Source organism: Oncorhynchus masou, chromosome 7 (genome assembly GCF_036934945.1).
Source record: "Oncorhynchus masou masou isolate Uvic2021 chromosome 7, UVic_Omas_1.1, whole genome shotgun sequence".
NCBI classification, from domain to species: domain Eukaryota; kingdom Metazoa; phylum Chordata; class Actinopteri; order Salmoniformes; family Salmonidae; genus Oncorhynchus; species Oncorhynchus masou.
In genome coordinates, this window is record NC_088218.1 from 22,919,000 (window position 1) to 22,935,447 (window position 16,448).

Here is a 16,448-nt window from a genome sequence, read left to right on the forward strand (position 1 = left end):
CAAGAAAGTCCCTGTTTCAAGCACATCAATATTTACAAATATATAATAACCATAGCGAAGCCGGGGAAATCTAAGAGCTATATATAAATCAACTCTTGTTACATGCAATAGCTTGGAGCAGTCACCAGAGCATGCTGCTATGCACGTAGTAAAAACACATTGCACTATTGTACTCACGTGCGGGCACTTTGCAGACGATGCGGCTGTGGCTGTCCTCGCAGCTGACTCTGCTCCAGATGCCTCCGTCTGCAGACACCATGACAGCACAGGGGTTCTGCTGGGTCACTGTCTTCACCCCACTAGCAGAACCCTTGGTCTCCCAGTTAGAGAAGGCCAGAGAGGAACCGTCCACCCAGCCCACTGGCTGACCTGGAAGACAGAGGAAACACAGAATCATTACTGATTCTATGCTGAGTTAAAATAGACAACTTTGAGTATAATGTACTGTATTGGCATGTAGGATTTTTATGTATTTTAAAGTGCCTGACTTTCCAAATGAAGTGCACACATAACTTCCTAAGATGGAGCATACTGTCCAATATAAATATAATGTCTCATAACATCCGTATATAGTAATAAGTAACAAGCATATCCTATTGTACGGGTCGGGTCAGTTTACCTTGTTTGTCCAGGTCCATGCCGAGCCACACCCTACTGGTGATGAGAGGGTTGTCTGCCATGTAGCCAGAGACAAAGTCATTCTCCTCTCTGGTCATTATGGTCAGCAGCTGTGCATCTGTGAATCAAAGGCAAAAAGAAGGCATACATGTACTGTACTGTAAGTAAGAAACCACCTGATCTGATTGTGGTGTTAACCAATAAGGCCCGAGGGGGTGTGGTACATGGCCAATATACCATGGCTAAGGGCTGTTCTTAAGCGAGACACAACGCAGAGTACCTGGACAAAGCCCAAAGCTGTCGTATATTAGCTATATACCACAAACCCCCGAGGTGCCTTATTGCTATTTATAAACTGGTTACCAACGTAATTAGAATAATCATTTGGAGGGCGCTTATATTTGTCCTGTTACACACAAGTCTGTAATGGATTTTTTATTATTTTTTGCATATCCCAACTCCTCCTGACCAGGGTCGCCATTGTACAACGCTACTGAAACAATTAGGGTTAAGTACCTTGCACAAGGGTACAGCGACAGATTTTATTTCATATTTATTTTACCTTGTCAGCTCTGGTATTCAAACCAGAAACCTTTCAGTTACTGGCCCAACGCTCTAACCTCGTAGGCTACCTGCCGCTCGAACAGTGAAAAGTATTTTTTTGTCAAACCTGTGGTATGAGGACTGATATACCACGGCTGTCAGCCAATCAGCATTCAGGGCTCAAACCACTCAGTTTACAATATCTGATATAGCATAGCTGTCAGATAATCAGCATCCAGGAACCAAACTACCGGTTTAGAGTAAATATATATATATTTTTTTTAATCAGGTTGGTTATAGGGAAACCATTTTCTTACCATAACAACCTAACCCAAGACGCTGCAATAATACAATGTTCAAAACAACTTATATACAGTAATACAGAAATATATATGTGTCAAATAGGAGAGCTAGTGGGTGACTTACCAAGCCTTTCACAGATGCTCTTGGCATCCTCCATGCTGTACACAGAGTAGTTATAGAAGGTCATGTCAAAAGCATAGCAGTGGTCCTGGTGCTCAACCCACTTAGAGCCACTGTTCTGAGAGCCACTGTTCTGAGGGCAGTTGTTGGCCACCTGGGGAGCTGCGAGGTTCGATCCTGATTCAGACAAACAAATCAGAGGGATTTATTTGATGGGATCTTAAAAGATTGGTGTGTAAACCTCTGCAACAAATTCTGCTCAGATCGCTCACTGACATCGTCTTCTTTACACTAGAATTCAAGTTGTGTGTATAATAAATAAATATTAATAGGCTTGGTACAAAGACTGTAGGAAAGGGTCTTATTCTCAGTGGGGATGTAATATTAATAGGCTAGGTACAAAGACTGTAGGAAAGGGTCTTATTCTGAGTGGTGATGTAATATTAATAGGCTAGGTACAAAGACTGTAGGACAGGGTCTTACTCTGAGTGGTGATGTAATATTAATAGGCTTGGTACAAAGACTGTAGGACAGGGTCTTATTCTGAGTGGTGATGTAATATTAATAGGCTAGGTACAAAGACTGTAGGACAGGGTCTTACTCTGAGTGGTGATGTAATATTAATAGGCTAGGTACAAAGACTGTAGGACAGGGTCTTACTCTGAGTGGTGATGTAATATTAATAGGCTAGGTACAAAGACTGTAGGAAAGGGTCTTACTCTGAGTTGGGATGTAATATTAATAGGCTAGGTACTAGGACTGCAGGACAGGGTCTTATTCTGAGTGGTGATGTAATATTAATAGGCTAGGTACAAAGACTGTAGGACAGGGTCTTACTCTGAGTGGTGATGTAATATTAATAGGCTAGGTACAAAGACTGTAGGACAGGGTCTTACTCTGAGTGGTGATTTAATATTAATAGGCTAGGTACAAAGACTGTAGGACAGGGTCTTACTCTGAGTGGTGATGTAATATTAATAGGCTAGGTACAAAGACTGTAGGAAAGGGTCTTATTCGGAGTGGGGATGTAATATTAATAGGCTAGGTACAAAGACTGTAGGACAGGGTCTTACTCTGAGTGGTGATGTAATATTAATAGGCTAGGTACAAAGACTGTAGGACAGGGTCTTACTCTGAGTGGTGATGTAATATTAATAGGCTTGGTACAAAGACTGTAGGACAGGGTCTTACTCTGAGTGGTACTATGACTGTTAGACTGGGTCTTACTCTGAGTGGGGGTGGTGATATAATTCTAATAGGCTAGGTATTAAGACTGTAGGACTGGGTCTTACTCTGAGTGGTGATGTAATATTAATAGGCTAGGTACTAGGACTGTAGGACTGGGTTTTACTCTGAGTGGGGATGTAATTCTAATAGGCTAGGTACTAGGACTGTAGGACTGGGTTTTACTCTGAGTGGGGATGTAATTCTAATAGGCTATTTACTAGGACTGTAGGACTGGGTCTTACTCTGAGTGGGGATGTAATTCTAATAGGATAGGTACTAAGACTGTAGGACTGGGTCTTACTCTGAGTGGGGGTGGAGATGTAATACTAATAAGCTAGGTACTATGACTGTAGGACTGGGTCTTACTCTGAGTGGGGATGTAATTCTAATAGGATAGGTACTAAGACTGTAGGACTGGGTCTTACTCTGAGTGGGGGTGGAGATGTAATACTAATAGGCTAGGTACTGAGACTGTAGGACTGGGTCTTACTCTGAGTGGGGGTGGAGATGTAATACTAATAGGCTAGGTACTAAGACTGTAGGACTGGGTCTTACTCTGAGTGGTGATGTAATATTAATAGGCTAGGTACTAGGACTGTAGGACTGGGTTTTACTCTGAGTGGGGATGTAATTCTAATAGGCTAGGTACTAGGACTGTAGGACTGGGTCTTACTCTGAGTGGGGATGTAATTCTAATAGGATAGGTACTAATACTGTAGGACTGGGTCTTACTCTGAGTGGGGGTGGAGATGTAATACTAATAGGCTAGGTACTGAGACTGTAGGACTGGGTCTTACTCTGAGTGGGGGTGGAGATGTAATACTAATAGGCTAGGTACTAGGACTGTAGGACTGGGTCTTACTCTGAGTGGGGATGTAATTCTAATAGGCTAGGTACTAGGACTGTAGGACTGGGTCTTACTCTGAGTGGGGATGTAATTCTAATAGGCTAGGTACTAGGACTGTAGGACTGGGTCTTACTCTGAGTGGGGATGTAATTCTTATAGGATAGGTACTAAGACTGTAGGACTGGGTCTTACTCTGAGTGGGGGTGGAGATGTAATACTAATAGGCTAGGTACTGAGACTGTAGGACTGGGTCTTACTCTGAGTGGGGGTGGAGATGTAATACTAATAGGCTAGGTACTAAGACTGTAGGACTGGGTCTTACTCTGGTGATGTGGTGATGTAATATTAATAGGCTAGGTACTAGGACTGTAGGACTGGGTTTTACTCTGAGTGGGGATGTAATTCTAATAGGCTAGGTACTAGGACTGTAGGACTGGGTCTTACTCTGAGTGGGGATGTAATTCTAATAGGATAGGTACTAAGACTGTAGGACTGGGTCTTACTCTGAGTGGGGGTGGAGATGTAATACTAATAGGCTAGGTACTGAGACTGTAGGACTGGGTCTTACTCTGAGTGGGGGTGGAGATGTAATACTAATAGGCTAGGTACTAAGACTGTAGGACTGGGTCTTACTCTGAGTGGTGATGTAATATTAATAGGTTAGGTACTAGGACTGTAGGACTGGGTTTTACTCTGAGTGGGGATGTAATTCTAATAGGCTAGGTACTAGGACTGTAGGACTGGGTCTTACTCTGAGTGGGGATGTAATTCTAATAGGCTAGGTACTAGGACTGTAGGACTGGGTCTTACTCTGAGTGGGGATGTAATTCTAATAGGATAGGTACTAAGACTGTAGGACTGGGTCTTACTCTGAGTGGGGGTGGAGATGTAATACTAATAGGCTAGGTACTGAGACTGTAGGACTGGGTCTTACTCTGAGTGGGGGTGGAGATGTAATACTAATAGGCTAGGTACTAAGACTGTAGGACTGGGTCTTACTCTGAGTGGTGATGTAATTCTAATAGGCTAGGTACTGGGGATGGTGATATAATTCTAATAGGGGTGGTGATGGCATTGCTGTAATAGGCTAGGTAATAGGACTGGGTCTTACTCTGAGTGGGGGTGGTGATGGTTGTGTTGTAGCAGATGGCTCCGTCCAGCTTGGCATTGCAGTCCATTCTCATCCAGGTGCCATGGGGAGTGATGTACACACAGACACTCTGAGGGTCTGAGCTGGACGTGACAACCGTGTCAGAGAGTCCTGCCTGACTGTAGTGATACTTAGTCCCATCAGACCACTCATAAGACTGAGAGCCACTAGCCTGCGCAGAGAGGGGAGGGGGATGCAGTATTACTCAACAAACTTCACACTGGAGGTGCTTAGAAAATGTTGAATTTAGTGTCTACCTGCCGTTTAATGCTCTGAGCTAAATTTCTGCAAAATATGGCGTTATTCTCAATACAAATGGCCGCCGTGTTAGTGGCATTGTGGCTGAGCTCCCTTACATCATGACTGGACAGACCGATCCACAGCGGGAAGCCGTCTCGCTTGGCGATAAGCTCTATGTGAGCGTTGTGCCTGGTGCCATGCACGCTGGCCAGGTGTCCGTTGCCACGGCCACACTCCTCCAGGGCCTGGAACCAGCTCAACTTCCTGGTTATCACGTGGTAGCTCAGGTTGCCATAGCGCTCAAAGTCCCTGGCCGACTGATTGTATTGGTCCTTAGAGTCTCGGGGACGAAGAAAACGGCTTAATAGAGTCAATCAAGCGCAAAATGGATTATTTTATCGTAACAAAATAAAATAACGATAGTACTCCTTGTGAATGGGTGAAGTATCTTTGTCTGAATGGGGTCTACCAACCTTTATCCAGTTTGCAGGCCACGATGCTTCTCTGCTTGAAGGGACTGAAGTGGTGTTTGTTAGTGAATATCTTCCAGACTCCGTCAGTGTTGAGACCTGCCATAAACTCATCGCTGGCTGAGAAGCTTGGTCTTCCATCGACCCAGTTAGAGTACTGGACGTTGGTACCGTCATACCACTTCATCTGGTTATCTACCAAGGACAAGAGCAACCTCTTGACATTACGCATTTATGACACGTCTTATCACACAATAATAGAACAATGATCAATGAGTAAGCTTCAGACTTGATGATACAGTAGACATTTTACAAGGATCCAATTCAGCGTCTCCTCATAATGCAGGGCAATGAATGATAGTATGAAAGTCCAAACAGCAGATCGAACATAAGGACACACTGTCCATGCTGAGTGTTGGGGAGATGAATACGGGGGAACTCACCGTTGTCATCGTTGAACACCCCGAGCCAGACAAACTGCACCAGGTCTTTGAAGGGAAGCAGCTGCTCCTTCACAAACTCATTCTCCACTTCGTTCCTGATGGTCAGCATGTCTGCATCAGGAGCTGAGGAGAACATCAACCGGTAACACTTCATAAAGACTTTATTACTCGTACATGAGCGGTGTGTGTGTTTAATTAATAAACGCCTTCAAATCAGACCACAGAAGAAGTCTGTTTTGACCAGGCATCAATGTCCATTTTCTTTTTATCTCTAAAAAGTCTCATTGAGACTTATAGCGACCACATTAAGTTGCAGCTATGTAAAAACATCATATTTAAAAAATATCCAAGGCACTCTCTCTTGTGGAAAAGTGAAAAGAGAAAAGTGAAAGCTACGATTCCTTATAGGATCCCTTCTTAAATTCACTTCGATCAGTATAGATGAAGAGGAGGAGATTGGTTAAAGAAGGATTTCTAAGCCTTTTTGACAATTGAAACATGGATTGTGTATGTGTGCCATCCAGAGGGTGAATGGGCAAGACAATAAAGGCATAGTTGAAGTCGGCTGTTTACAAACACTTAGGTTGGGATCATTATAACTCGTTTTTTCAACCACTCCACCAATTTCTTTGTTAACGAACTATAGTTATGGCAAGTCGGTTGGGACATCTACTTTGTGCATGACACAAAGTCAAGGTATTGGAGTGGCCATCACAAAGCCCTGACCTCAATCCCATAGAAAATGTGTGAGCAGAACTGAAAAAGTGTGTATGAGCAAGGAGGCCTACAAATCTGACTCAGAGTTACACCAGCTCTGTCAGGAGGAATGGGCCAAAATTCACCCAACTTATTGTGGGAAGCTTGTGGAAGGCTACCCAAAACGTTTGACCCAAGTTAAACAATTTAAAGGCAATGCTACCAAATACTAATTGAGTGTATGTAAACTTCTGACCCACTGGGAATGTGATGAAAGAAATAAAAGCTGAAATAAATCATTCTCTCTACTATTATTCTGACATTTCACATTCTTAAAATAAAGTGGTGATCCTAACTGACCTAAGACAGGGAATTTTTACTAGGATTAAATGTCAGGAATTGTGAAAACTGAGTTTAAACGTATTTGGCTAAGGTGTATGTAAACATCTGACTTCAACTGTAAGTGCCGGTTTGTGTCAAGAACTGCAACTTGTAATCCCGTGGAAAATACTGTATGAAACATGTCACGAAAAATTACAAAATTAAACATACTATGCTGTTTTTACTTAGAGAATTGTCAATTGTCCATTGTGTTTTTTTCCCCTGATGCAGGCTTGTTGTCTTGTGTGACTTAGTTATAACTCTGGCTGTACAGATAAGAGCCGGGTGCGACCGCAGTATGTGACATCCCGTTTGTACTGTCTGTAGGAACTCCTCTCGATGGAAACATGCAGAAAGGAACAGACAATGGTGGTCAACATCAGCTATCTTCATCTACACAGACAAGCTAAACGCCTTTTATACACTATGCTCCCCAACCCTGTTTGCACACATCTGCTAACTGCCACATAGAGGTCGGACTTTTTTAAATAAAAGCTGAGAACTCAGTCCGTTGAGCTTTCAACTCTGACTATTCTTACGGATGGTTGATTGCTTCATTTTTGCAAATCTTATAATACAATTGTTTGAAAGAATCTGCAGTCTCTCTTCCCATAGAATGTCTCTGACATTTGGGATATAAACTCAGCAAAAAAAGAAACATCATCTCACTGTCAGCTGCATTTATTTTCAGCAAACTTAACATGTGTTAATATTCATATGAACATAACAAGATTCAACAACTGTTCCACAGACAAGTTCCACAGACATGTGACTAACAGAAATGGAATAATGTGTCCCTCAAAATAATGTGTCCCTCAAAAGCAAAATAAACAGTCAGTATCTGGTGTGGCCACCAGCTGCATTAAGTACTGCAGTGCATCTCCTCCTCATGGACTGCACCAGATTTGCAAGTTCTTGCTGTGAGATGTTACCCCACTCTTCCACCAAGGCACCTGCAAGTTCACAGACATTTTTGGGGGAATGGCCCTAGACCTCACCCTCCGATCCAACAGGTCCCAGACGTGCTCAATGGGATTGAGATATGGGTACTTAGCTGGCCATGGCAGAACACTGACATTCCTGTCTTGCAAGGAAATCACGCACAGAACGAGCAGCATGGTTAGTGGCATTGTCATGCTGGAGGGTCATGTCAGGATGAGCCTGCAGGAAGGGTACCACATGAGGGAGAAGGATGTCTTCCCTGTAATGCAGGGTCCAGCGACGGTGGGTTTGTGATGTCTGGTGAGGACCGGCCTTACAACAGTCCTACAAGCCCTCAGTCCAGCCTCTCTCAGCCTATTGCGGACAGTCTGAGCCCTGATGGAGGGATTGTGCGTTCCTGGTGTTCCTGGTGTAACTCGGGCAATTGTTGTTGCCATCCTGTACCTGTCCCGCAGGTGTGATGTTTGGATGTACCAATCCTGCGCAGGTGTTGTTACACGTGGTCTGCCACTGCGAGGATGATCAGCTGTCCGTCCTGTCTCTTTGTAGCACTGTCTTAGCCATCTCACAGTATGGACATTGCAATTTGTTGCCTTGGCCACATTTGCAGTCCTCATGCCTCCTTGCAGCATGCCTAAGGCACGTTCACGTAGATGAGCAGGGACCCTGGGCATCTTTCTTTTGGTGTTTTTCAGAGTCAGTAGAAAGGCCTCTTTAGTGTCCTAAGTTTTCCTAACTGTGACCTTAATTGCCTACCGTCTGTAAGCTGTTAGTGTCTTAATGACCGTTCCAATGGTGCATGTTCATTAATTGTTTATAGTTCATTGAACAAGCATGGGAAACAGAGTTTAAACCCATTACAATGAAGATCTGTGAAGTTATTTGGATTTTTACTAATTATCTTTTTTTGGTGAGTTTAGTAAACGGTGAGGGTCTCGAGGCTCTAAAACACCATCTTCAACTCAGGCCAGAGGGAAGCGCAACTCCAGACTCTCTCTAACAGAGCGAGCACTAAACAATAACGTTCTTTTTCAGGACCAACTCTACAGACAAGTCAAATGGACAGTAATGGCCGCCAGTATTGCACCCAACTACGCAAATGTGTTTTTAGGACCGTGGTTGGAGAGATTTTTTTGTTATCCTCTTAATCCATTTTGTAGACCAGTATCCCTTCTTTCTTTTCTCTCCAAAACTCTTGAACGTGCCGTCCTTGGCCAGCTCTCCCGCTATCTCTCTCAGAATGACTTTCTTGATCCAAATCAGTCAGGTTTCAAGACTAGTCATTCAACTGAGACTGCTCTTCTCTGTATCACGGAGGCGCTCCGCACTGCTAAAGCTAACTCTCTCTCCTCTGCTCTCATCCTTCTAGACCTATCGGCTGCCTTCGATACTGTGAACCATCAGATCCTCCTCTCCACCCTCTCCGAGTTGGGCATCTCCGGCGCGGCCCACGCTTGGATTGCGTCCTACCTGACAGGTCGCTCCTACCAGGTGGCGTGGCGAGAATCTGTCTCCTCGCCACGCGCTCTCACCACTGGTGTCCCCCAGGGCTCTGTTCTAGGCCCTCTCCTATTCTCGCTATACACCAAGTCACTTGGCTCTGTCATAACCTCACATGGTCTCTCCTATCATTGCTATGCAGACGACACACAATTAATCTTCTCCTTTCCCCCTTCTGATGACCAGGTGGCGAATCACATCTCTGCATGTCTGGCAGACATATCAGTGTGGATGACGGATCACCACCTCAAGCTGAACCTCGGCAAGACGGAGCTGCTCTTCCTCCCGGGGAAGGACTGCCCGTTCCATGATCTCGCCATCACGGTTGACAACTCCATTGTGTCCTCCTCCCAGAGCGCTAAGAACCTTGGCGTGATCCTGGACAACACCCTGTCGTTCTCAACCAACATCATGGCGGTGGCCCGTTCCTGTAGGTTCATGTTCTACAACATCCGCAGAGTACGACCCTGCCTCACACAGGAAGTGGCGCAGGTCCTAATCCAGGCACTTGTCATCTCCCGTCTGGATTACTGCAACTCGCTGTTGGCTGGGCTCCCTGCCTGTGCCATTAAACCCCTACAACTCATCCAGAACGCCGCAGCCCATCTGGTGTTCAACCTTCCCAAGTTCTCTCACGTCACCCCGCTCCTCCGCTCTCTCCACTGGCTTCCAGTTGAAGCTCGCATCCGCTACAAGACCATGGTGCTTGCCTACGGAGCTGTGAGGGGAACGGCACCGCAGTACCTCCAGGCTCTGATCAGGCCCTACACCCAAGCAAGGGCACTGCGTTCATCCACCTCTGGCCTGCTCGCCTCCCTACCATTGAGGAAGTACAGTTCCCGCTCAGCCCAGTCAAAACTGTTCGCTGCTCTGGCCCCCCAATGGTGGAACAAACTCCCTCACGACGCCAGGACAGCGGAGTCAATCACCACCTTCCGGAGACACCTGAAACCCCACCTCTTCAAGGAATACCTAGGATAGGATAAGTAATCCTTCTCACCACCCCCCCCTAATGATTTAGATGCACTATTGTAAAGTGGCTGTTCCACTGGATGTCAGAAGGTGAATTCACCAATTTGTAAGTCGCTCTGGATAAGAGCGTCTGCTAAATGACTTAAATGTAAATGTAAATGTAATTTTGCTGTTTCGATCACCTGGAAATGAACTGCTTCAGCTCCACACAGAGGCCATGGAAAGAGAAAATATGCTCAGACAATAACAAAGGCCCCAAAAGTCAAACCAAATCTATTTTGTTACCCAGTACAGCAGAGAGGCATCTCAAATAAAGAATATCATCAAACAGAATTGGAGTAACATAAAAAGTGACCCTGCATTAGGTGAAGTTTTCACTGAGCTTCCATGCTTTTCTTCTAGACGCGCTCCAACCCAAAGGGAGAAGCTGGTGCAGTCACAAACTCCCCCCAAGGTCAAAGCCAACGGGCTTTTCCCAACCCACTGGCACCTTTCTGTGCGGACTGCAACCACCCCCCAACAGAAAAAATAAAAAAAACAAGACGTTCAATGACACAAGAAAATAACTTACCAGATCCAATCTTTTGTGAATTGCATCCCTGCATTTGTTGTTTATAGGTTGGAGTGCCCGTGGTGTTGTTTTTATATTAGTCGCACAAAAAAGAACGCTAAAAGACAGACTGGCAGAACATAAATATGCCATCAAAACAGTGAATGACAATTATCCCACGGCCGTGCATTACCAACAAGCTGGCCATGGTAGCCCGGAATTGCTTAAAGCCATGGCCATAGAGGTGGTATCCATCAACAAGAGGGGAGATTACAAGCTTCAGTGTCTTTTACTTTCTGGATGCACACACTCAAAGCTACTGTCTTTCAGGGTTGAACAATGAAATAGATTTTGCTCCTATATATCTTTTAATAATCTTGAGTTGTTTATTTGTGTGAAACATTATATTGGCCAATAGTTATAATTGATTGATTTACTTGTATTATTATTTTTTTAATTTTTTTGGGGGGGGTGGGGTCATTATTTCCTCATTATCTATTGGTTAATATTGTCCACGGCCCTTTAATTTATGGTCATTCATTTCACCTGTCACTACTATGCACCTGTGAACCCTGGAGAAACTGGTGAGCAATACACGTTGGTGAGTTTGAATGTTTTGCTCTGCAATAAGCTGCTAAAATGAAAGATTTTTTAAAACTTTTCCACAAGAGAGAATGCCTTGGATTTTTGGAAGTATGATGTTTTCACACAGCTGCAACTTCATTTGATTGCTATAAATTGTACCCCATTCTCCAATGAGCATCACTCTGTCTTTATATTTGATGCCAAAGCAGAGCTCCCTCTTATCGCATTTCTAATTGAGACTATAAGGCATGTTTCTAATATGCATCTTGTTTATGGAGTTCTTCACAGTACAAATGGTTGTCTCTGCCAAACAGTGTCCTTGCTCCTTACCCAGTTTCTTGCATGTCTGAAGTATCTGGCCCTTGCCAAACTCTTCCCATCTGGACGATGCCAGTTGGAAGGTGTAGCAGTTGTTCTTGAAGGGGATCCAGTTTGGTCCGCTGCTCTTGTGAGGACAGTTCACAGCGTTGTCCTCATGGGTGGTGACGTTCTCTTCTGGAAACATTGAAAGTGTTCATTCATTTAAAAAAACACACAGTTGCTGTCTGAGGAGAGTGCTTAGTTAATTTTCCTCCAGTCTTGTTTCAATTATGCCACTTAACAGACAATTGTATCCAAAGTGCTTACACTTTTGGTATTTGATCCTTGTGGGAATTGAACCTGCGACCATTACATTACAAGACCCCAGCGCTTACCAACTGAGCCACTGTATTGCTGTCTTACCGTGTGGAACATGGCAGATAGCCCCTGCCAACTGCTCCGTACACTCTGTAGCCTTCCAGAAGCCGTCCGTGTCCAGGAAGACACAGTGTCCAACGGTGGGCTCTGAGGACCAGCGACTAAACACCGTGTGACTGTGGTCTGTCCAGCGGTAGTGGACACCAATCTGACAATACAAAACGCTGAGTGAGTTCCTTATTAATTTAACCAGGCAAGTCAATTAAGAACTAACTGACCTGCACTGTAGAATGTGTGAAATCGTCATTATGAAATCAGTCACTATCCTTCAGTGACTGCAGAACTGAAGGAACAGGATGGGTGTGACCTATTCTACATGGTGACGGTGCCACCTAGCCTCCCAATGGGCTACAGGTTGTTTGCTTTGCCATATTGCCTTAAACCCATCCCTTTCTTTCAGATCTGCGAACAGCAACGGGTTGGGGTGAAAAGCTATGGCCACTTACGTCTGCGCTGAAGAGGCCGATCCACATGGGGCTGCGTGCGCGGGTGACGTGCACGGTGAGGACTGACTGCTGCAGGGTGTCGGCTACGCTGGCCAGGTCCATGTTCTGGTTCCTGCACTCCACCAGAGCCTCGTGCCACGTCATGTTCTTCTGAAGCAGCTTAAAGGTGTGATTGTTGACCTGGAACGGCTCCAACTGGAACTGGGGCACCTCTGGCTTGTCTGAGAACATGAGAGGGACTTAAAAGTGGTCAGGCGAGGGTTCAAACCCTATTCGATATGCTCAATTTCCCCTCCGCTAAACAGTAGCAATATCAAGTAACAACTATCAATAATATCAGTCTACTTCATACACTTAATTTCTGTATGTAAAAGACACTTAATATCAAGTCTTTCTATCACAAGCCTTCTGACTGTAGGGTCCACGCGTCATCCGTTCTTTCACCAAAACGGACAAGATAAGCACAGATAATTGGTTGTGTTTGGCGCCCTCTGCTGCTAGGTAGTGGTGGTGTACCTGCGTAGTGCTGGCAGATGGCCACATGCTGCTGGTCAGAGCAGGGGGTGTAGTCCCAGGAGCCCATCATAGCAGAGTTGGGGTCGTTGAACATGAAGACACACAGCTCCATGCTCTCTGGGTCATGAAACTGCAGACAGACACAACAACAACAGGGACACAGAGAGTTAGTTATAGGTGATGATGACCTTGAACTTTGAAACAGATGTGGAACATGTTTTTTAGAGACTGGTATTTAGTATAGTCTATCATAGTAACGTTTATGTAGTAAAATAAACATTGTATTTCTTCCCGGTATGGAGACCACCTATTGGTATTTTTAGTTTTTTATGGGCCAAATCATGGAATTACATATAGAATCCCTATTCTTGTAATAGGATCTCTATTGGCCTAATCATGGAATTACATATAGAACCCCTATTCATGTAATAGGATCTCTATTGGCCTAATCATGGAATTACATATAGAAACCCTATTCATGTAATAGGATCTCTATTGGCCTAATCATGGAATTACATATAGAAACCCTATTCATGTAATAGGATCTCTATTGGCCTAATCATGGAATTACATATAGAATCCCTATTCATGTAATAGGATCTCTATTGGCCTAATCATGGAATTACATATAGAATCCCTATTCACTCTCTATGGGCCTAATAGTCAAAATTTGTCGTCTTAACTTTAACCTTATAATATGACATAAACACAACCAGTCATATTGTCATCTGATTTTCAAACAATTACTTCAAAAAGGCTCATGTAGGCTGCCTGCTCACGTTACTCAGGGACGGTGGAACGACAGGGTGCAAAACAAATGATAAAACATTTATGCCTCACGCAGATATTTTTCTCCTTATAATTTCCGACTTTTGGCTGACTTGTTCGTCCACTTGTCCATAATTAGATACGTGCAGCTTCTCTTGTCATTACTTGATGATTGTTTGGAAGATGAAATAAAGCCTTGCTCACCAGAAGGATGTCATAAATCGATAGAATGATCGACGCATCATCAACAATCCAGCTGACAGCAGTAAAGTTCTCTCTCTTAAATTCTCTCACATGGACCTTAAGCGACCAAGGAGATTTCCAAATGACATCAGTTTGACCAGTTTTCAGGAGGTTATAAACTGTGAAAACGATCCAACATGTTTCTGATAGTATTTGAGTTCATCTTGGATGCATATGTTATGTCAGCTTTTATGTCGCTGAAAGAAATTGCACGTTTAGGCTACAACAGATTTCTCATTCTCTCAAAATGCTGAAAGAAAGAAATCATATTTCTCCCCTTCTGTTCCCGAGACAAAAGGAACATTTCGGTCTATAATTTTATCGTGAGGAACACAGCAGTTAATATTATAATAAGCTACATGTGAGGCCTACAGTCAGTGTCCAGACAGTTACTATTCCAGCTATTATGCTTCTTATATTCTGCCATTCATGCATATAGTGATAAATGATAAATGCAGAGACCACTTACAAAACACCAAAGTGTTGTGAATGACATTTTATGATTGTCATCCATTAACCCGACACAAGTCTTGTAACCTGAATTGATGCGTACACTGCTGTCCGCGAGGGTCTCAGACACTCATCTCTGCCATGGCAAAATGTCAGTGTTATCATTGAACCACATCGCATTTTGAGCGTATTCCACAAGTTTTCAAGTCTATTCACACATTTTTCATGCGTCACGCGTGCGGCAATGATAAATAGTGTAATAGCCTACAGTTTTGTTAAAAATCTGTTTGAATTATTGTGATAGGCTCATGTTTTACCGGTATGGGGTACCCCACTATTCTGGCTTACTTTCACCCCTGATTCTGACCAACTGCCCTATGAGGGGAGTATACCTGGTATTTTTACAGTAAAAACATCATATGGTTTCAGTTGAATGTTAAAAAAAGGTATGTTTACTGTACATGCTACCTGGGGTTTGATGGAGTTATAAGTTATAACTCAACTCATAGCCCACTGATCCCCGTGGCCATGCTGAATAGAATTGAGAAGGGAACTCACTTTGACAAGCATGGGCCTGAGTAGGCCATGAAGCAGGGGGTTAAAGTTGAGGTAGGAGACCGGGGAGTCATCCACCCACTCTGGGTCCTGCTGTTTGAGCTTCAGGCCAATCCATGTCTTACGGGGCTGCGCCGGCAACAGGGAGGTCACAAAGTCTGACCACAACAAACAGATAGGCGCAACTAGTCAACAACCGCCGGATAAGACTGACATTGAAGGGACATCAATCATGTCTAGGAGAATGGAAGGTTGTCCAATGACAAACATGACAGACAGGTAAAAGAGATCTACTAGAAGTTTCACTACTCACCCTGTTCAACTTGGTCTGTGATAGTGAGTAGAGTGCCTCTCATCGACTGACACTGCTCGTTGGCGTGTTGAAAAGTAACGTACAGAGGCGTGATCACCACGTAGCACTGGAAAAGGCAACGGCAACATTCAATAACAATTGTTAGAAACTGGGTGGATTGAGCCCTGAATGTTGTTTGGCTGGTATTTCAGACCACGGGATAAAACATGTATTTTTACTGCTCTAATTACATTGGTAACCAGTTTATAACAGCAATAAGGCACCTCAGGGTTTGTGATATATGACCAATATACCACAGCTAAGGGCTGTATCCAGGCACTCTGCGTTGTGTCGTGCTTTAGAACAGCCCTTAGTTGTGGTATATTGGCCATATACCGCACCCACTCTGGCTTACACAGAATATACCTGTATGTAGACTAAATCAGAGGACAGGCTCATTGTTATGGCTGGAACGGAACGAATTAAACAGTATCTCAACTGGTTTCCATGTGTTTTATACCGTTCCATTCATTCAATTTCAGCTGTTACTATATGACAGTCTCCAGTGTGTGTGTGTGTGTGTGTGTGTGTGTGTGTGTGTGTGTGTGTGTGTGTGTGACAGACTGACCTTGTCCCTGAAGCGTAAATAGCCGCTCTCACAGGGCAGACCATCGGGGTGAGGCTCTCCAGAGTGGGTCTCTATAGCCGTGGTGTTGTGTCTCTCACACACGAATGGCAGCTGCAGCTCACAGCTGTACTCGTACTCTGGAGGGGCAGGAGTGTGTCTGAGTGAGTGTGTGTGTGACCGGTCACATTTGAACCATAAAAGGTAACAACCCACTGGGCACACATT

The 16,448-nt window shown here is 44.2% G+C and overlaps 1 protein-coding gene across 2 annotated transcripts in view; it reads right to left on the reverse strand.

Moving 5' to 3' along the window:
- Positions 1 to 16,448, reverse strand: part of LOC135543517 (lymphocyte antigen 75-like) — a 45,159-nt gene that overhangs the window by 1,346 nt on the left and 27,365 nt on the right. The window contains exons 20-33 of one of the 2 annotated variants that reach the window (XM_064970848.1): positions 16,224 to 16,360; positions 15,617 to 15,722; positions 15,307 to 15,461; positions 13,288 to 13,417; positions 12,772 to 12,992; positions 12,311 to 12,473; positions 11,918 to 12,079; positions 5,962 to 6,084; positions 5,522 to 5,713; positions 5,165 to 5,388; positions 4,770 to 4,980; positions 1,588 to 1,761; positions 620 to 736; positions 178 to 369 (exon numbers count right to left, since the gene is read on the reverse strand). In XM_064970848.1, the coding sequence (XP_064826920.1) occupies positions 178 to 369; positions 620 to 736; positions 1,588 to 1,761; positions 4,770 to 4,980; positions 5,165 to 5,388; positions 5,522 to 5,713; positions 5,962 to 6,084; positions 11,918 to 12,079; positions 12,311 to 12,473; positions 12,772 to 12,992; positions 13,288 to 13,417; positions 15,307 to 15,461; positions 15,617 to 15,722; positions 16,224 to 16,360 (2,307 nt within the window). Of the gene's footprint in view, positions 1 to 177; positions 370 to 619; positions 737 to 1,587; positions 1,762 to 4,769; positions 4,981 to 5,164; positions 5,389 to 5,521; positions 5,714 to 5,961; positions 6,085 to 11,917; positions 12,083 to 12,310; positions 12,474 to 12,771; positions 12,993 to 13,287; positions 13,418 to 15,306; positions 15,462 to 15,616; positions 15,723 to 16,223; positions 16,361 to 16,448 lie in introns of both variants that reach the window. The other variant, XM_064970847.1, reaches the window with a different exon arrangement.